Here is a 21,734-nt window from a genome sequence, read left to right on the forward strand (position 1 = left end):
CTGGATTTGTAGCTGAAACTTCTCACACGTAACTGGCTCAAAATAAGCTGCTTCACTGATCAGCGTATTTCCTGTCTCAAGGAATGATCCAGTAGGATAGCTTGGATGCCTGGTGGGATTTGTAGAGAGGAATTCTGCTTTTAGTGGGGGCTCGGCTAGGGTGATCTCTAGACACCTCTGGGGACTCTGCCTGGTTGGGGATTTCAGTGTCGGCCTGCCCGCCACACCTTGGCTCTGCTCTCTGTCTCCTTTGATTGGACAAGCTTCCGTTTCCTACTCACCGGGACTCAGCTCTCCCTGATTCTCTTCTGTATCTGTCTGGGTCTCTGTCTTGCTCAGTGTTTTGTTATTTTCAGGGGAAGCCTGAAGCAGCCTTCCCTTCCAACCCTTCCTTCTCTTTCAAGATCAGAAAGGAGAAAAAAGGACAGCTGAGAGTAGCTTCCATAGGAAAGTTTCCGTGGCAGGGATCCGAGTGCCTGGTGCATGCAGATTTCCGGGGTGGAGAGAGGACGCTGCGGTGACCCCAGGTCCGGTGTGTCTCCTCCACCTCACTCCCAGTCTGCGTGAAACACTCCGATGATTGTGATGGGCCCAGCCATACAAGGACTACTGGGCAACTGCACAACCCCGAGGGCACCCTGGCTGTTCGGAGGGCTAGTGGTTAGTGTCCAACCACCAGCACGGGGCAGGGGGAATTAGAGGCAAGGTTGCTTCCTTGGTTTGGCTCCTTCTCGGGAGGAAGCCTGGGGTGCAGCCTCGGTGTTTATCCAGCCTGGTCTCAGCTGCAGTGTCCAAGTCCTGCCTCTTCTACTTGCTACCTCCTACCCGACCGACTCCGGTTTTCAGAACCTTTCTGCACTGCCCTGCTGCTCAGAGACATCACGTACCCAAGACCTGGGGAGGCTTTGTTCCTCCTCTTCATCAAGGATGGTGTTGTTCTGTCGCTCAGGCGTGTCTGACTCTCTGCAACCCATGGACTGCAGCACGCCAGGCCTCCCTGTCCTTCACCTTCCCTCGGGGTTTGCTCATTAAGGATAATGGCTTCCATTCCCCTTCTTTATAAAGTGAAGGTAAAAGATACGTATGGGAAGACAAGAACTGGAAGGGAATATGCAAAAATAGTAAGTAGTTATGTTCACTTGAATTATGAGTAGTTTTTCCACTTCTGCAAACTTCTCTCATACAGCTGGTATACTGCTTTGCTTTTTAATTAGTAAACTGTTTTTAAGAGAAACAAAACCAAAGCGCTGTTGAGATGGAAACGGGGACCCCTGAGCTAGGGGGAGAGGGCTAAGAGGTACCCACTGCTACTGAAAATTAGGGCTGAGTGTGCAGTGTAGGGAACGTGGTGAACAATGCTGTGATGACTTTGTAACTAGATGGTCAGGAGGCGACAGACGGTAGCTAGAGAGGGTCATTTTGTGATGTATAAAATTACCGAATCACTGTGGTGGCACACCCGAAACTGATATAAGTCAGTCATATTAATTTTAAAGTAAAAACAAAAGGTGGAAAAAGCGACGGTGTCCTCCTTGTAGGAAATGAGTTCAGAGCAGCTACAGGCACTTAGGAATGAGCTCTTTTCAGTGAACCGTGGAAATGAGGGTATTGCAATCAAAGCTTTGAAAACTGATCTGATAAAGATAATTGTAAGGAAAAGAAAAACGCCACAGCCTCACTTGAATGTTCGTAACCACCTGGGGTGGCATCTAACGCCCTCTGACCCCCGCGGGAGGTGCTGGGCACCCAAGGTTGGTCTGTTCAGAGCTCATCGCATGTTCCGTGTGTTTGTGCTTTTTCGTGTCAGTAGAGAAATCATTTCACCCAGGCTGTGTGGTTTCCACTGTTACTTGTCACGTGTGTTGATTTTCAGAACATAGTGTACCAGAGATGCTAGCTCGAAGTTCATTAAAACCAAATACATTGCATGGCAGTGCCTGCCTTTCCAGGTCATTTTGCACGTTTTTAGTAACAGGACATTGGACCCGCTGTAACCACAGCACCTGTTGGGACCGCTTAGGGAGAGATGACGTCTTTCCAACAGCCTGACTCTAAAAATACTACCTTGAAGATAAGCAGGACACATGTTTGAAAGGCTTTTTTTTTTTCACTCATTCAAGGGGGAAAAATGAAATAAATGTCTAAATTTCTATATCGTTGAGAATTTTAAGTGACAGAAGAAGCAAGTCAACCTCAACTGAGTAAAAACCTTCTTATGAAATTGGAAGAAGCGAAACAACATCATGAGATATTTGCGGGAACCCAGACTGTTTAACTAGGGCGTCCTTGGTGGCTCAGATAGTAAGAGTCCTTCTATCCGCCTGCAATGCAGGAGACCCGGGTTTGATCGCTGGGTGGGGAAGATCCCCTGGAGAAAGGAACAGCTACCCACCGAGTGTTCTTGCCTGGAGAATCCCATGGACAGAGAGCCTGGCGGTTACAAGAAGTCAGACAGAACTGAGCGACTAACACTTCCACTTTAGTTTTGAAGCACCAAACCCACCTCTCCTTATCTCTTTCTCTCTGGTGGCCCCAGATCAGGGATCACAGATCTGAAACACCTCTCAGCTAGGTTTAAGAAAAACAGAAAGTGCTGAGGACCACAGCAAACGAGAGAACATGCCCATTAAAAGGGGCAGCCGCTATGGAGCAGGGTCCAGCGGCCATCCAGGTCTGGTGTGGTTAGATCTTCAGACTCTTCCAAAGAGGCCAGAATTTGGAATTTTTTAAAAAATATTTGGTTTTGTTTCTTTGCTTATTTGGCTGCACTGAGTCCCAGCGGGGGCACGCAGGATCTGCAGCTGTGTGGCCGCGTGCAGAGCCTTCGTTCCCACGTGCAGAACCTCTAGTTGCAGAATGTGGCATCTGGCTCCCTGACCAGGGCTCGAACCTGGGCCCCCTGCACTGGGAGTGTGGAGTCTTAGCCACTAGACCACTAGAGAAGCTCCCTAGAGATCTAGATTTTTGTGTGAAAATTTCCTAATTTTTAAATGTTGGTCAATGGAAACAAAGACAGCGTAGGGGATGGAATACAGCTCTGGCTAAGACTAAACGCTGCGGGCACTCCCTGAGCGACCAGGAGACGTGTCTCACCCTTGCAAACCTGTGAGGGGGTTGCCAGACCAGGCAGCTTCTGCCTTCTCCTTGGGCAACACAGGACTCTTCATCTGTTTGCAGGAAAGAAACGCCTTACTCTAAAGTCAGCGCTCTGGATCGGGAGGGGATGGAATTCTCGTTCTTTGACTCCTGAGTAGCTGCAGCAGAAAACACAAACCTCTAGCGAGCGTCCACATCGTTGTTCAATTGCTCAGTTGTGGAGTTGTGTCCAACTCTCTGCGACCCCATGGACTGCAGCACGCCAGGCCTCCTTGTCCTTCACTGTCTCCTGGAGCTTGCTCAAACTCGTGTCCATTGAGTCGGTGATGCCGTCCAGCCATCTCATCCTCTGCCGTCCGCTTCTCCTCTTGTCCTCAATCTTTCCCAGCATCAGGGTCTTTTCCAATGAGTCAGCTCTTTGCATGAGGTGGCCAAAGTATTGGAGTTTCAGCTTCAACATCAGTCCTTCCAGTGAACACCCAGGACTGATCTCCTTTAGGATGGACTGGTTGGATCTCCTTGCAGTCCAAGGGACTCTCAAGAGTCTTCTCCAACAGCACAGTTCAAAAGCATCAATTCTTTGGCGCTCAGCTTTCTTTATAGTCCAACTCTCACATCCATACATGACTACTGGAGAAACCATAGCTTTGACTAAATAGACTTTGTTGGCAAAGGATTTATTGTCTTTGCTTTTCAATGCGCTGTCTAGGTTTGTCACAGCTTTTCTTCTAAGAAGCCAGCGTCTGTGTTACGATAGCACTAAATTGTCCTGCAAATTAGTCGTAGTTTGCTTCGGGATGTACTCTGACCTGCTCACGTGACCATGATTCTGACTTCAGCCGTGGTTGAGAACTGCTGGTTCTGTACAGGATGTGCTCTGGGGGAAATAAAAAAGTGCCCTGAGCTCACAAGCCAGGTTTCTGGAAACGGGAATGGAGAAACAGCGACTGTTCTTGCAGAGGACGGCGCCGGAGCCGGGGAGCCGAGTGGGGGGCACAGAGGTCCACGACAGCAGCCCGCGTCTGCTGAGTAGATGCGCACTGTGCCGCCACTCTGTGCATGCCATCTGGTTTTGCATATGACCTTGAGAAAAGATACTTTTAAAGGAAAAGAAGTTAATGGAAGCCACTGTTGGTATAGGGCTTGATATTTGCCAAGCAATTTTAAATTCATTGATTTGAACCTGTGAAGATAAGTGTTTTTACCCAACTGTGTCTTATAAATGATGTCACTGACGCCTAGAAGAAGACAAATTACTTTTAAGATCATCCAGAAAAGGAAACTAGGACTTAAATCCATATCGCTGGATTCCAGATCCTATACCTTTTCCACAGATACACAGCTGCCCTTTTAATATGTTCCAGTTTTGATTTATCTAAGTAGTAGTTATAGGTATCTTTAGACTTACTAATGCAGTATTTTATATGTTGTATTTTATATTTACATTTGAGATATGACACACAACTTATATTCTGTATTGCTCACATTTCATATTTGTTATCTTTGTTAATACACTGTTTGAGTTTCTATTGATCCTACACACTCAGAAAGCAGTAAGAGGAAGTTGTGATTTCGGGTGTTTTAGTATTTTCACATTCTTTGTGTCATCAACACTAACATAAGTGAAAGTGAAAGTGAAGTCGCTCAGTTGAGTCCGACTCTTTGCGACCCTGTGGACTGTAGCCCACACTAACATAATTTATTAATAAATAATTGAGAGCAGGTGTGCACCTTCATGGGCTTTCCAGGTGGCGCTAGTGGCAAAGCCCTCACCTGCAGGAGATATGAGTTCACTCCGGGGGTCAGGAAGACCCCCTGGAGGAGGGCATGGCAGCCCACTCCAGTGTTCTTGCCTGGAGACTCCAGTGGGCAGAGAAGCCTGGCGGGCTGCAGTCCATGGGGTCGCGAAGAGTTGGAAATGACTGAGCGACTTCCAGCTTCGGCTTAATGAGTTCTGGTGAATCCTTGTTTTTTCACGACTGGTGAAAGTTAGACATGATTAGACTTTCGCATTAGACAGGCTAACACCTCTCAGCAGCTGCAGCTTGTATTCCCTTAGGAAGGTGGGGTTAGAGCCTGAGGTTAGCATCCACCGTAACAAATTCTTGAATTACTCAATCTCAGGTGCTCTCTGATGGTCCAGTGGCTAAGACTCCATGCTCTCACCGCAAAGGGCTCTTCCATCCATGGTTGGGGAGCTAAGATCCCACACACTGTGCCGTGTGGCAAAAATCAATAAGTGTGCTTGGTTTATTTTTAAATTTTTATTGGAGTATAGTTGATTTACCGTGTTGTGTCCGTCTCTGCTGTACAACAACGTGAGTCGGTTGTACATATTCATATAGCAGCTCTTTTAGATTCTTTCCCCATATTAAGTCATTACAGAGTATTGAGTAGAGTTCCCTGCGCTACACACTTCCCTACTGTGTATGTATCATTGTGCCGAGCAGCTTCCGTTGTGTCTGACTCTTTGTGGCCCTATGAACTATAGCCCACCAGGCTCCTCTGCCCAGGGGCTTCTCCAGGCAAGAACACTGGAGTGGGTTGCCGTTTCCTCCCGCAGGGGGGGTCTTCCTGTCCCAGGGATGCAACCTCAGTCTCCTGTGGCTCCCGCGCTGGCGGCCGGCTCTTTACCACCAGCGCCGCGCGGGAAGCCCCCGTATAGTCCCGTGTGGGTGTTCGTCGCAACCTCCCACTTTATCCCCCACCCCTCACTTTATCCCCCACCCCTCACTTTATCCCCCCAGCCCTCACTTTATCCCCCCATCCCCTCACTTTATCCCCCACCCCTCACTTTATCCCCCCCCTCACTTTATCCCCCACCCCCCACTTTATCCCCCACCCCCCACTTTATCCCCCACCCCTCACTTTATCCCCCAACCCTCACTTTATCCCCCATCCCCCACTTTATCCCCCCACCCCTCACTTTATCCCCCACCCCTCACTTTATCCCCCCATCCCCTCACTTTATCCCCCACCCCCCACTTTATCCCCCACCCCCCACTTTATCCCCCAACCCTCACTTTATCCCCCAACCCTCACTTTATCCCCCATCCCCCACTTTATCCCCCCACCCCTCACTTTATCCCCCACCCCTCACTTTATCCCCCACCCCTCACTTTATCCCCCACCCCCCACTTTATCCCCCCACCCCTCACTTTATCCCCCCCTCACTTTATCCCCCCACCCCTCACTTTATCCCCCACCCCTCACTTTATCCCCCCCTCACTTTATCCCCCACCCCTCACTTTATCCCATCCCCCACTTTATCCCCCACCCCTCACTTTATCCCCCCATCCCCTCACTTTATCCCCCACCCCTCACTTTATCCCCCACCCCTCACTTTATCCCCCACCCCCCACTTTATCCCCCAACCCCTACTTTATCCCCCACCCCTCACTTTATCCCCCACCCCCCACTTTATCCCCCACCCCTCACTTTATCCCCCACCCCTCACTTTAACCCCCATCCCCCACTTTATCCCCCCCTCACTTTATCCCATCCCCCACTTTATCCCCCACCCCCCACTTTATCCCATCCCTGACTTTATCCCCCCACCCCTCACTTTATCCCCCCATCCCCTCACTTTATCCCCCCCTCACTTTATCCCCCACCCCCCACTTTATCCCCCACCCCTCACTTTATCCCCCACCCCTCACTTTATCCCCCCATCCCCCACTTTATCCCCCCACCCCCCACTTTATCCCCCCACCCCCCACTTTATCCCCCACCCCCCACTTTATCCCCCACCCCCCACTTTATCCCCCCATCCCCCCACTTTATCCCCCACCCCTCACTTTATCCCCCACCCCCTCACTTTATCCCCCACCCCCCACTTTATCCCCCACCCCTCACTTTATCCCCCACCCCTCACTTTATCCCCCCATCCCCCACTTTATCCCCCCCTCACTTTATCCCATCCCCCACTTTATCCCCCACCCCCCACTTTATCCCATCCCTGACTTTATCCCCCCACCCCTCACTTTATCCCCCCATCCCCTCACTTTATCCCCCCCTCACTTTATCCCCCACCCCCCACTTTGTCCCCCATCCCCCACTTTATCCCCCCATCCCCCACTTTATCCCCCCCTCACTTTATCCCCCACCCCCCACTTTATCCCCCCACCCCCCACTTTATCCCCCACCCCCCACTTTATCCCCCACCCCCCACTTTATCCCCCCATCCCCCCACTTTATCCCCCACCCCTCACTTTATCCCCCACCCCCCACTTTATCCCCCATCCCCCACTTTATCCCCCATCCCCCACTTTATCCCCCCACCCCTCACTTTATCCCCCATCCCTCACTTTATCCCCCATCCCCCACTTTATCCCCCACCCCTCACTTTATCCCCCACCCCTCACTTTATCCCCCACCCCCCACTTTATCCCCCACCCCTCACTTTATCCCCCACCCCTCACTTTATCCCCCACCCCTCACTTTATCCCCCACCCCCCACTTTATCCCCCACCCCTCACTTTATCCCCCCCCTCACTTTATCCCCCCACCCCTCACTTTATCCCCCCCCTCACTTTATCCCCCCACCCCTCACTTTATCCCCCACCCCTCACTTTATCCCCCCACCCCTCACTTTATCCCCCCCTCACTTTATCCCCCCACCCCTCACTTTATCCCCCCCCTCACTTTATCCCCCCACCCCTCACTTTATCCCCCCCTCACTTTATCCCCCCACCCCTCACTTTATCCCCCCCCTCACTTTATCCCCCACCCCTCACTTTATCCCCCCATCCCCTCACTTTATCCCCCACCCCTCACTTTATCCCCCACCCCTCACTTTATCCCCCACCCCCCACTTTATCCCCCACCCCCTACTTTATCCCCCACCCCTCACTTTATCCCCCACCCCCACTTTATCCCCCACCCCTCACTTTATCCCCCACCCCTCACTTTATCCCCCCATCCCCCACTTTATCCCCCCATCCCCCACTTTATCCCATCCCCCACTTTATCCCCCACCCCCCACTTTATCCCATCCCTGACTTTATCCCCCCACCCCTCACTTTATCCCCCCATCCCCTCACTTTATCCCCCCCTCACTTTATCCCCCACCCCCCACTTTATCCCCATCCCCCACTTTATCCCCCCATCCCCCACTTTATCCCCCCCTCACTTTATCCCCCCACCCCCCACTTTATCCCCCCACCCCCCACTTTATCCCCCACCCCCCACTTTATCCCCCACCCCCCACTTTATCCCCCCATCCCCCCACTTTATCCCCCACCCCTCACTTTATCCCCCACCCCCCACTTTATCCCCCATCCCCCACTTTATCCCCCATCCCCCAATTTATCCCCCCACCCCTCACTTTATCCCCCATCCCTCACTTTATCCCCCATCCCCCACTTTATCCCCCACCCCTCACTTTATCCCCCACCCCTCACTTTATCCCCCACCCCTCACTTTATCCCCCACCCCCCACTTTATCCCCCACCCCTCACTTTATCCCCCCCCTCACTTTATCCCCCCACCCCTCACTTTATCCCCCACCCCCCACTTTATCCCCCACCCCTCACTTTATCCCCCATCCCCCACTTTATCCCCCACCCCTCACTTTATCCCCCCACCCCGCACCCCTGGTAACTGCGCCGCGGGGGAAGCCCCGCTACAGTCCCCTGTGGGTGTTCGTCGCCACCTCCCACTTTACCCCTCCTCACCCCTGGTAACCCTGAGTTGTTTTCTACATCTGTGACCGCTGCGGCTTTGGAGCTGAGCTCCTTGGCGCCCTTTTCAGGCCCCACACGCGGGCGAGGCCGCACCCCGCCTGCCTCTCCCGTCCGCCTCGCTGCGCCCCGCGTGGCCGGCTCCGCTCCGCCGCGTGCTGCCCGGGGCGCCTCGGGACTCAAGAGATGCTCTCTCCCTGTCCTCCAGGTCTGCCAGTTCGTCGTCTCTGTGAACGGGCTGAACGTGCTGCACGTGGACTACCGGACGGTGAGCAACCTGATTCTGACCGGGCCCCGCACCATCGTCATGGAGGTCATGGAGGAGCTGGAGTGCTGAGCCCGGGCCGGGCAGGGGCTCGCGGCGGGCCGTGCGGCGGCGGCGGACCGCGGATCTGCGCTCCGTGCGCTCGCGTCTTCATTCGAGTCTCCTGCACTGATGCCCTGTTGAATGTGGGAGAACCAGGGAGTATGTCTTTAAAAGAGAAAAAAGGAAAAAAGACAACACCTGTCGGTGCAGAAAAAGTCTCAGACAGAATTTTTTCCCACGTGGTTGCATTGCCTTACTCACCTTCCATTTGTAGTTCGCGTCCGTTGTTTCTGGTCTCGGTTCACAGAAAGTTGAGATGCTTCTTTCGCCAAAACAGCAACGTGCTGAATCTGCCTTCGTGGGAATCAATACGGTAGTTTCTCTAGACTTTAGGTTCTACTCTCACCAAAACGAGCATGGATCTGCTTATTAGAGGATCTTGATTTCACTGAATTTCAAACTGAAGCAACATCCAAAGGAATAGTACTTGTTAACTGGAGTTTTGAAGGTTCTAAAGCGTTTTTTGACTTTTTCTTAATTCCTGCCTTTACTATCAACTTCTAAGTTAATGTGTGTTTTCAGTTACGGCAGTGGTCAAAAAGCAAACCCTTTGTGATGAGGTGGGTGGGGCAGGGAGAGAGGTAATTACTTCAAAACTACCTGGGCTCTGTTTTCTCTTTCTGAGCCTGGATCATTCTGTCAATCAGCAAGAGCAGCTTTCTAGAAATAATTCTGAATATGTTGAATGTCAAAACAGACACGTTTGTATGTACATATATAATTCAGAATCATGCTTCTGCCAAGATTTCACGCTGAAGCTGTCCCTTGTGAAGTATTCTGGAACTTGGCCCATATATGATAACACTTGAAACTAAATTGCCTTATTGGCCTGAATTTTCACTAGCTTTGTAGTGTGACACCTTCTAAGAACATGACATGCTGCTTATTTGGTGGGATTGTTTTTTGCCAAAAGCACCTTCTTGTGCTGTAACTTTTTAGCCCACTTGTACATATGCACGTGTTTTGTTTGGGGTTTTTTTTTTGGCTTTGTTTTTGGTCTTGAAGAGAATGCATTTTGGAGCTTGGTGTGTAGAGGAAGTTTCTCAGAGTGCCAAATTAGGGAGTCAGGGAATGCCCAGTTCCTTTTATTTTCATATAGCGCGTCAGAATGACAAGGCTACTTTCTTATCACGCAGTAACAAAGTGCGCATGTTGTGCCCCGGCCTTTGTTTAGTTATGGGTTATAACATGGTGGTTCTGGTAGAGTGGACGCGCTGTGCTGAAGATGTCAGCTGTGTTTCTGGTAACCCACCTTTCTCGTCTGTAGCCTTAGGCCGAGAGCAGGGTTTTGCAGGAACGCAGGACCTACCGCGAGTCCTGTCAGCCCGCCGCGGGAAGTCCTGTCCTCTCCGTGTGCCCGCGCGTTTACGCCGTGGCCAGGCGCTGTGGTCGCTCTCCATCCTCATCACGATCCGCGAGGCAGTTAGAATCGCCCTGGTGTTTCGGACTTTTCGCTCAGTCTGAGCAAGTTTAGAAGAGGTCTCTAAGTCCCCACTGCGGCAGGAACTCCTGGGCGACAGCCTGGATTCAGGCACCGTCTGTCTAGTGCAGGCGCCCTGACCCCACCCCGAGCCCTCCGCAGCCTTCTGCCCCCGAGCTGCGCGCACACTGCGCGCACGATGCGCCCTGGGCGGTCAGCGGCGGCCATCGCCGTGTCACAGCGGAGGAAGCGGGCTCATCAAGGCCCGAGGCTGTTAACAGTCGGGGGGGGGGGGTGGGGGGTGGGGGGGGGGAGGCGTTACCCATCAGGCTTTCTTTAAAGGTCGTCCCAGATGCCTTCTGGGCCTGGGTGTTCACCACCGACTCGAGAAGGAGGCAGGCCTCCGGGGACGGCATCCTCCCACCGGCCGCTGCTCCTTTGCTCCCGACCTGATGACTGTTCGGGTGCTGGCCCAGCTCCACGTCCCTTCAGCCAGTCTAAGCAGCAGAGAAAGGCTTTCCTTGATTCAGAGGGTGGCGTTGATGTCTTTGCTCAGATGAAGGCCCAGGTGAAGGAAGGGATACTAAGGTGAAGGGAGGGAAGCCTTTGGCTCCCACCACCCTGAGCTTAAAGCCCAAACGCCAGAGAATTCTGCTTCAGGAGAGCACCCCCTGAACCGTGGCCCCAGCCCACGCTTCATCCTCACCCTGTGAGTGCTCCTCACCCTGTGAGTGCTCCTCACCCAGAGGGCCGGGCTGAGCTTTCTCCAGCCTTTGCACATGCAGTTTTTCCTCCCTGGAATTGTTCTTTCTCTGTCTCTGCCTGGAACAGTCTGTCTTATGAACTCCCGTTAGATATTGTCTTAGATATTCCCTCTGGGAAATCTTCACCAGCAGCCTGGTTCTGGGATGGATGCCCTTCTCTGAATTCCCGGGGACCCCTATACACCAGCCTCCCGCGATCCCAGCACTGCTGACATTTCCTCGGAAACGGTCCCGTCCCCCGTTCTGTCTCCCGGAGTTCTCTCTTAGCGTCTGCAGAACGGGACTGTGTCAGGCCTTGCCGTCGCCTAGCACGTTTCCTGACACAGAGCAGGCTGTCAGCTCTGCACTGCTTCTGAGCAGTCAGGCCGGAGCATAGCTTCTCACACTACTGATTCGCCCAGGAGCCTGTGGTTGGCCTTCGGGCAGAGCTGTGCTAGGGTGACCGAGCACAGCCTGGTGTCCTGGCTGAGTTCACACGCGCACCTGAGGTCACTGCTCAGGGCCGATGCTCGGGGCTGGCTGGCGGGGGCTGGCTCTGTGACTCCGTCTGCCTGTGGCCTGGGGCTGTGGCTGAGACTCCTCCGTTGGACTCACATGGTCTTTCCCCATAGCTGACCCAGGCTTCTTCGTTCGGTCTCAGGAGATCAAGTGAAGTGAAGTGAAGTGAAGTCGCTCAGTCGTGTCCGACTCTTTGCGACCCCGTGGACTAGAGCCTACCAGGCTTCTCCGTCCATGGGATTCTCCAGGCAAGAATACTGGAGTGGGTTGCCATTTCCTTCTCCAGGGGGTCGTCCTGACCCAGGAATCGAACCCGGGTCTCCCGCATTGGAGACAGACGCTTTAACCTCTCAGCCACCGGGGAAGCCGCGAGTGCCAAAGAGAGGAAGAAGAGAAGCTGCAAGCCCTTCTGTGGACCCGCCCGAAGCCGCACAGGGTCACTTCCGTAGCCTTTTCTTGGCTGGTGCAAGTCACAAAGCTAGCCCAGAACCAAGAGGTCCAAAAGCAGGCTGCCCCTGTGATGGGAGGAGCTGCCGAGAGTCTGGCCGTTTTTAATCCGCCCAGAGTAGATACTCCTTTTTGAGTGAAGGCCTAAGGAGTTACCTGGCTGTTGCAAGACTTCAGCAATCCAGATGCCAATCACTGCCCACCCGCTGGGTAGAAGTGCAGCGTTGTGAACAAAGCCCCCCGCCCAGTGAAAACTGAAGTCAGGACATCCTAAAGCCGCAGTGCTGCGTGGGGCCCGGCAGCGCGGTGTCGCCCTCTGCCTCTCGCCGAGGCGCGGAGCGGTCTTGGTGGGCGGGCCGGGCCCAGCACCTCCCTGCCTGCAGTCGCGAGCCCTCAGCGTGGCCTCCCCGGCGCAGGGCGGGCTGGGGAAGACGGGCGTTTGGCTTCGGCTTGTTCGTGACACGTGGTTGTGCCGTGTACCCGTGAAAGTGAAGGATACGTTCTTAAACTCAGGCCTTGAGTTGTTAAATCATAGCATATTAAAAAGTAAATATTTTTTATGGCATTTTGACAGTTGAACTGCTTTAAAATTCAGAAATTCCAGTCCTAAACGGAACACCAAGAATTGTTCCGAACTAGGAGGAAGCAGGACTTTGAAGAGCTTTTATCTCCTGCGCGCGTGCGTCTGCGCTGTGGGGAATTGTGAGTTGAGATCGCTCGGGAGGAGCTCTGAAACGGCCTGGTTTGTTCCCAGAGAAGACGCGCTTGCGTTTCCAGGTGTCTGTGTGTCTGTGATGGAGACAGAAATCACTTGACGGCGAGTCACGAGCACAGGTGTGCTTTCGGCGCTGATTTGAAAGCTGTGTTGGTTGATTCTGCTGTAGAGAGAAAACGCAGCCGCCCTTGGGGCTGGTTCTGCTATCTGATGTTCTCTTATGAACCTTTGTCAGATAATTATGTGAACTGATAAATTTTCTGGTCGAGAAATGGTGGGTAACATGAAGAGATCCATGTTTGAGCAGATTAGATACGACCAACCCCACACTGCCTTAAGGTGAATGCATTGGAGCGGGAACAGTTAATGGTTTAAAAGTCACTGCTTTCAGTCCAAGGTAGAGCCTCACTTTCCCAAATACTCATTCCTTTCAAACATGTCATGAAAATCGCCTGCTTTAAGATCTGTGTGAATGGTGTTGACTATTATCTCCTGTTGAATATTAATCGTGTTTCATTTTGATTATCTGTGATCAGAATAACCCAAGATCATTTCAGGTTTGCAAATTGGTTGGAGTCTGTTGGTATCATTGACCATGGTTTTACTCATTCAAAGAAGAATTTCAGGTATAATATGTTTTCCCTCAGTTCAGTACCAAGAGGACAAATTTACCGTGTACCAAAAGGAAGTTCATAATCAAAGTCACTATATGGAATTGTGAAATGCATTAATATATGTATTTAATATATATGTTTATTTTTAAATTAGGTTGAAATTTATTTTCTCTGTTTCTTAAAAGTTACAGCAAAATAATTAAAATTATAATATAACAATAGTATAGCATGAAATACATGTTAAATTTTTAAAATGATGCCTTTAAGGTTTTAGCTTTTCCTTTCTTTAGAGAAAATTAACCACTTTTTTATCCTAAGAAAGAGTTGCATTGTAAACCTGATCTACAACTAATCTGTCAGAGAGCACACGTGGGGCTGGTGTCCAATTCTCTAATGTAACCAAAAGTGCCATTTGTAAAACTACTTAATGATGGATGTTTTCTGAAGCTCTTTTGCCTGGAAAAAAGAAAAAAAGTGCATTAAAAAGGTTTTTTCTCTACTGTATTGATTTGAAATCATTTTCTCCCTACACATGTATTGATGAGTGTTGGGAAGAGCTGACTCATTTGAAAAGACCCGGACACTGGGGAAGATTGAGGGCAGGAGGAGAAGGGAATGACAGAGGATGAGATGGTTGGATGGCATCGCCGACTCAATGGACATGAGTTTGGGTGGACTCTGGGAGTTGGTGATGGACAGGGAGGCCTGGCGTGCTGCGGTTCATGGGGTTGCAAAGAGCCGGACACAACTGAGCGACTGAACTGACTGATGGAATAGTCTATATGGAAAAATGCTATGTGGTTGCTATTTTGAAATAATGATAGTTATTTTTTTATTTTCAACTAATTAGGGAATCAGTTCCACAATTCAGTGCATGTAGGGTATAACTAAGGAGGTGACTGGTTATCCAGACTACATTCAATACTAACCAAAAGAACGTCTCATTTTTCTCTCATGTATTCACTTGCTCATTCATTCAGGAAGCCTCCCTGAGGGCATGTGTTTTGCTGAACAGTATGTATAAGGCTCTTCTCATGGCTCAGTGGTAAAGAACCCGCCGAAGCAGGACACGCAAGAGACAGGGGTTTGATCCCTGGGTCAGGAAAATCCCCTGGGGAAGGAAGTCACTACCAACTCCAGAGTTCTTGCCTGGGAAACACCATGGACAGAGGAGCCTGGGGGCTACAGTCCACAGGGTCCCAAAAGAGTCGGACACGACGTGAACTCCCTGATGTTCAAGCTGGTTTTAGAAAAGGCAGAGGAACCAGAGATCAAATTGCCAACATCTGCTGGATCATTGAAAAAGCAAGAGAGTTCCACAAAAACATCTATTTCTGCTTTATTGACTATGCCAAAGCCTTTGACTGTGTGGATCACAATAAACTGTGGAACATTCTTCAAGAGATGGGAATACCAGACCACCTGACCTGCCTCTTGAGAAATCTGTATGCCGGTCAGGAAGCAACAGTTAGAACTGGGCATGGAACAACAGACTGGTTCCAAATAGGAAAAGGAGTCCGTCAAGGCTGTATATTGTCACCCTGCTTATTTAACTTCTATGCAGAGTACATCATGAGAAACGCTGGACTGGAAGAAACACAAGCTGGAATCAAGATTGCCGGGAGAAATATCAATCACCTCAGATATGCAGATGACACCACCCTTATGGCAGAAAGTGAAGAGGACCTAAAAAGCCTCTTGATGAAAGTGAGCGAGGAGAGCGAAAAAGTTGGCTTAAAGCTCAACATTCAGAAAACGAAGATCATGGCATCCGGTCCCATCACTTCATGGGAAATAGATGGGGAAACAGTGGAAACTGTGTCAGACTTTATTTTTGGGAGCTCCAAAATCACTGCAGATGGTGATTGCAGCCATGAAATTAAAAGACGCTTACTCCTTGGAAGAAAAGTTATGACGAACCTAGATAGCATATTCAAAAGCAGAGACATTACTTTGCCGACTAAGGTCCGTCTAGTCAAGGCTATGGTTTTTCCTGTGGTCATGTATGGATGTGAGAGTTGGACTGTGAAGAAGGCAGAGCGCCGAAGAATTGATGCTTTCAAACTGTGGTGTTGGAGAAGACTCTTGAGAGTCCCTTGGACTGCAAGGAGATCCAACCAGTCCATTCTGATGGAGATCAGCCCTGGGATTTCTTTGGAAGGAATGATGCTAAAGCTGAAGCTCCAGTACTTTGGCCACCTCATGCGAAGAGTTGACTCATTGGAAAAGACTCTGATGCTGGGAGGGATTGGGGGCAGGAGGAGAAGGGGACGACAGAGGATGAGATGGCTGTATGGCATCACTGACTTGATGGACGCGAGTCTGAGTGAACTCCAGGAGTTGGTGATGGACAGGGAGGCCTGGCGTGCTGCAATTCATGGGGTCACAAATAGTCGGACACGACTGAGCAACTGAACTGAATTGAACTAGGGGTACAAGATGGAGCAGACAGGACCCTGCCTTCAGCCCCACGAGTCATGTCTAGGCCGTCTCTAGAAAGCTGCTCTCTGTAGAGGGGGGAGGATATGCAATCCTGGGGCTGATGCACAAACCACCATCCAACCCCAGAAGCAGAACAGTGACAAACCCTTACGTTTACGTGCTGTCCCTTCCTGATCCTGCCCCCACTTTCCCTTACCCAAGGTGAGCACGGTGGTAAACATTGTTACCGTTCTCCCGTTCTTTTTTGTTTTCTGGCCAGGCAATAGTGAGAGCGCTAAGTTCTACCCGCTGCACCATCAGGGAACTCCCCCTGCTGTTCATTTTTTGGGGGGAGCACGCCACATGTCGTGTGGATCTCAGTTCCCCAGCCAGGGACTGAACCTGTGCCCCTGCAATGAAGCATGGAGTCTTAACCACTGACCCCAGGGAGGCCTCCGTTCTTTTTGCTCTTAATCATTGTTTGGGGTGTTGTGTGGTGTTTTGTTTTGTAATGAACTGTATTTAAGGAGCATCCAGCTTTATATAGACTTCTGGGAGCTTCTTATGTTGCTAAGATTCTTCTAGACTTTTGTGTATGATTGTAGTTCACTGTTTACGGCTTCCTAAACTCTCTGTTTATTTGTCTGGTTTCCTGGCGGCGGGTATTTGGGTTGTTTCCGTTGTTGCTCTTGTGGTTGTTGTAAGCAGGATTACTATGAACAGTCTGGTACCATCTCCTGGGGACGAGTGTAGGAATTTTTCTTAGAAATCCACTTAGCAGAGTCAGAGGACACGTGAATACTAGCTTTAGGAGGTCACATTCAACTCCCGTTCAAAGCAGTTGAACCACAGAAGTTGCCCATCTGAAATATAAAAGTGATAGGTGTCAATCAGTATCTTCTCCAAACTCTGAAACTTAATTTTTGTCAAATGTTTGTTTGGTCAATGATATTGAGAATTCTGAGTTGCTGCAAAGCTCATAAAGCACAAAAAATGTGAGAAGTAGTTTGTCATCCTGACGTATTACATCGGTGTCTTCATAATGCCCAGGATGTTTTTGAAACTTTTACCGTGCTACAGCTCTGATTATTATGACGCACAAATTATTGACTCAAAATCTTGACTCTCTGTGCACCAGTGCCAAACAGAAATACTGAGACGGAGTCACAGGGGAGAAGGAAAGAGTGACTTTCTTTCTTTGCCAGGCAAAGGGGGCACGCGGTAGGCTAGCGCTTCAAGAACGCCGCCCCCTCCCTGGAGATCAGAGAGGCTGTACAGGCAGGCAGGGCTCCCCAGGGGGCGCTAGTGGTAAAGAGAGGCGCGGTTCGATCCCTGGGTTGGGAAGATCCCCCAGAGGAGGGCGTGGCAGCCCACTGCAGCCTTCCCGGCTGGAGAATCCCATGGACACAGGAGCCTAGGGGGCTGCAGTCCATGGGGTCGCAAAGGGCAGGACCCTGAGCCACAGGCAGGCAGGATCTTGCTTTCTTCTCTCTGTTTCGAAGGGTGGGGCTGCTGCTAAGATTAGGGTGTGAAGGGTCTCAGGCATCTGGTCTCCTAATCCAGCTTCTCCTGCCCCTGTAATCTTGCCTCGGGTGGTTTCCTGACTGCTCCTCCCTTGATTGGCAACTGTTCTGCCCTTTGGAACTCAGGGAAGGTCGGGGAGCTTGGAGTCTTGCTGAAAGAAATGAAGGACAGAAAGCCCTCCCTGACCAGGAGCCCTCAGGGCCCTGCTGGCATTGCTGGAAGTCATATATAACATTCAAAAGTGAGAGTTGCTCAGTCATGTCCGACTCTTTGCGCCCCCAGGGACTACATAGTCCCTGGAATTGTCCAGACCAGAATGCTGGAGTGGGTAGCCTTTCCCTCCTCCAGGGGATCTTCCCAAGCCAGATAGAACCCAGGTCTCCTGCATTGCAGGCAGATTCGGCAGATTCTTTACCAGCTGGGCCACGAGGGAAAAAGGCCTTAGATGTGGCATGGTTAGTTTTCATAGGCTAATGAATGGGTGGATTATTCTGTTTCAAGGAAGGGGTGGGCATTTCCAGGTCTTGGACCAGCGCACACTTTTTGGCCTTTTAAGTTAGCTGCAGACTGGTGGCTGTGTCATTGAGAATGCTAACATGTTACAGGGGGCTCATAATTGAGGGTCAAGCTTCCGTCATGTCCCATGGCTACGTCATTCTCTTGAAGATTGTGCCCTGCCCCTTCCCTCATGTTTCACCATCAGTTCAGTCGCTCACTTATGTCTGACTCTTTGCAGCCCCATGGACTGCAGCATGCCAAGCTTCCTTGTCCATCACCATCTCCCAAAGCTTGCTCAAACTCACATCCATTGAGTCGGTGATGCCATCCAACCATCTCATCCTCTGTCGTCCCCTTCTCCTCCTGCCTTCAATCTCTCCCAGCATCAGGGTCTTTTTCAATGAATTGGCTCTTTGCATCAGGTGGCCAAAGTATTGGAGTTTCAGCTTCAACATCAGTCCTTCCGATAATTAATGTTTCTTAAATAGAAGTATGTGTCTGTGAAAATCCCAGACTTACAGTGTGCTGTCCTGAGACGGAAGCGGGTTTCAAAGTCTTGATGCGGTCCCTCTTTCCTTCCTGTTTCTCAGACGGCCCGTGGAGAGCATCCTCGCCCCTGGAAGCAGGCTTGTGTGTGTCTTAGTTTTCCCTCGGTCCTCCCGTAAGGTCAGACTGACATCTACTGGGGCACAGGAGGCCTTCAGTATGGCGTCTTTCTTGGGGAAAGTAAATTTGCAGCAAGGACCGGGAGAGCTAAAGGGAACTTCCCTTTGTAACCCCTACCCCAGTCTTCATGGAGGAGGGCAGGGCAGCCACGCCAGTGTTCTCGTCTGGAGAACCCTGTGGGCAGAGGAGCCTGGCGGCTGCAGCCCGCAGGGACACAAAGCGTGGCCACGACTGAGCGAGCACGCGCCCCGTCCTGCCCCGTCCTGCCCCTTCCTGCTTCCCTGTCCCCACTGGTCGCCTCTAGTGTGCTCTCTGGGGCTGTGCGTCGGCTTCCTTGTCTTCGCTGGTTTGTTGGGTCTTTTGGACTCCACACGTAAGTGGTATCGCTCAGTATTTGCCTTTCTCTCTCTGACTTATTTGCAGGTCCCTTCATGTTGCTGCAAATGGCAAGACTCCAGTCCGTCTCAGGGCTGTGTAGGGCTCCACTGTGTATACATGTATACAGTTCCTGCTTTTGCAGGGTATTCAGGTCACAGACCCACCACAAAAGGGATCAAGGCAACTCTCCAGGACTCCAGGCTTCTAGGGAAAGTTTCTCGATGACAGCAGCGATAGCTGCCGAATGTCCACCGTATGCCCGAGCGCTTCACGCACGCCACTGGTCTATTTCCTCTCTGCACATTGTCCCCGGTCACCGCTTTCTAATGCGCCTCACGGTGTTTCATCAGCTTCACCTTTCCTTTTGATCCTCTGCCTCCCCTGCAACCTCCATCGCGAGAACACAAGGCCAGAGCTCGGTGATGCAGCTAGACTTTGCCCTCACACACAGCTGCCTGTACACAGAATGTGTGAATGAAATTTGCGTCTTAATGCAGGTTGTGAGCGTTGCTGCTGTCTTTTCCTCTCTGACAAATTCTTCACTCTTGGGTCTGTTGTGCTTTCCGTACATGAATTAGAAGTCAAGGCGAGTGTGTCAGACTTCCCTGGTGACCCAGAGGTTAAGGATCTGTCTGCCGGTGCAGGAGACGCAGGTCTGACCCCTGGTCTGGGAAGATCCCACATACCTTGGAGCAGCTAAGTCTGAGCACCGCAACTACTGAAGCACAAGCACCCTCGAGCCTGTGCTCAGCAGCAAGAGAAGCCCCCAGAATGGAAGCCAGGCCTACAGCTGGAGAGGAGCCAGCCGCTGCTCATCCCAACCAGAAAAAAGCCTGAGGATCAACGAAGACCCGAAGAATAAATAAATAAATAGTTTTTAAAAAGAGCATGTTGAAGTTTTCACTGAGAAATGGGAGCATGTCATCTGATTCCGGAAGGCTCCCCAACACCCTAGCTAAGTTACTCTGATAGATTTTTCTTAGGAAAGAAAGGGGCTGTGAATATTGCAAGGTTGTTGGTGCCCAGGAGGAGAAAGCTCGATGGCAACGCGTATCTGTGGCTGTTTAACTCATGCACGGGGTTGTTAGGGAGCTGCTTGACTGCAGCCCCCAGGCTGTGAAGCAGCAGAACTCCCCCCAGCCGTGCTCACCCGAGGGGCTGCAGTGCCCTCTTCTCACTCCCCGGGAAGGCCTTCTGTTCGCATCAGCTCTGTGGCGGTGCCTTTGGGTGATGTCAGCCTCTTCCTATGAAAAGCAGCAAGTCCAGAAACAAAGCACGCGTGGGTGGGCTCGGCAGGGCTGGTGGGACAGTCATGGGCCCTCAGGGGCCCAGGCCCCCCCGAAGGGACACAGACTCCTCTCGTGTGCCGGTGGAGTCTCCCCCCACCCCGGCCCCTGCCACCCCGAGGGAATTCTACTGCAAAAAAATGAAAAGCGCTTGCACAGCTTCTCACCCAGTGCCCTTTCGTGGTGAAAAGCTCCTCCATGGTTAGTGTCCAGGCCGAGTTCACAGAAAGCTTCCTTTTTACAGAATTTGTGCTGACTGCGAGCTGGAGGGCGAGGCTGTTTCCTTTTGATCCCTCCTTGTTTCCTTGACACCAACTGACTTTCTCTCTCTTTTCCTTCCCCATTTTGACTTAAAATCTGTTATTTCTCCTTATCAGCCTCCAGCAGGCTCTTCCAGCAGTGAGTGAGTACTGAAGTCTATCTCTGGTGTGCTGGCTGGGAGGGGGAAGCCTCAACACAACTGTGGAGGAAAAACCACGCCAGAGACATGGCCCTGGAGAAGCCACGGGGAGAGGCTGTATCTGCTGTGGGTGCGCGCTGGACGACAAACAACAGAACCAAGGCTGCGTCTTTGCGAATCAGCCCCCGTTAAATCACAGGATTCAGGAGGCTCATCCTTATGCCCTGTAATTGTCTGCTTCATATTCACCCCATACTGTTGTGTGTCTTACCACTGAAGATTTGAGCAGACTCGCTTTGGTAAATCTCCCATCCGTCATACAGCTCCATGACAAAATGCTCCATTTCCAAGCAGAGACGCTAAAGACGTCCCCAGGCGCTATGTGAGTGCCCTCTCTCGGACAGTTGTGCTGCGGAATGTGAAAGGCGCCAGCAAGTGAAATGAACTGTTGGCACCAGCCATTTCCACAGCACTTCTCTTGAATCCCCGTAATCCTCATGAGGTTGTTGTGAAAATCTAATTAAATGAGATAATTCACGTAAAGAGCTTACCATATGTCTGGCTTGATATCATTCTAGTTACTGTATAATGAAAATAGGGCAGCCTCGCACGGCTCTCTCCTCAGCACGCACCGGCAGGGGAGTGAGAGTGTTGCGGGCTAACTGCACGCTTGATCCCCAAACCGGATTCCTCTTTCTGGGCACACCGAAAGTCTGTATTATCCAGCTGGCCTTGCATCCGGGAGGGACAGTGTGACTCAGTTCTGGCCAAAGCCACGTGGGAAGAAGCTATGGACACCTCTTCCAAGGCTACCTATAGAATCTTCTGTGGAACGGCCCTTCTCCCCCTTCCGTGGAGGGGGACGTGAAGGACGCTGCGGTAGAGGGGTCACGTGACTCAGAGAGCCTGGACCCGAGTTATCCATGGCAGAGGGCGTCCCGAGTCACATGTGAGCGGAA

The 21,734-nt window shown here is 51.3% G+C and overlaps 1 protein-coding gene and 1 long non-coding RNA gene across 6 annotated transcripts in view; one reads left to right on the top strand and one right to left on the bottom strand.

Annotated features, from left to right (window-relative positions):
* The window catches only part of DEPTOR (DEP domain containing MTOR interacting protein), a 172,740-nt gene extending 151,415 nt beyond the window's left edge, over window positions 1–21,325 (top strand). For 3 of the 5 annotated variants that reach the window (XM_069600756.1, XM_069600760.1, XM_069600757.1), the window contains exon 9: window positions 8,986–14,106. In XM_069600756.1, coding sequence (XP_069456857.1) covers window positions 8,986–9,114 — 129 coding nt within the window. In that variant the 3' untranslated portion in view covers window positions 9,115–14,106. Of the gene's footprint in view, window positions 1–8,985; window positions 14,107–20,752 lie in introns of those variants that run through there. The other 2 variants (XM_069600758.1, XM_069600759.1) reach the window with 2 other exon arrangements.
* LOC138446031 (uncharacterized) lies at window positions 14,430–20,635 on the bottom strand. The gene is made up of 3 exons (XR_011259102.1): window positions 20,543–20,635; window positions 20,240–20,333; window positions 14,430–16,886 (listed from the first exon to the last, which is right to left on the bottom strand). It is a non-coding gene; the product is annotated as an uncharacterized lncRNA (long non-coding RNA).
* Window positions 21,326–21,734: the final 409 nt, after the last annotated feature.

Source organism: Ovis canadensis, chromosome 9 (genome assembly GCF_042477335.2).
Source record: "Ovis canadensis isolate MfBH-ARS-UI-01 breed Bighorn chromosome 9, ARS-UI_OviCan_v2, whole genome shotgun sequence".
Lineage (NCBI taxonomy): Eukaryota > Metazoa > Chordata > Mammalia > Artiodactyla > Bovidae > Ovis > Ovis canadensis.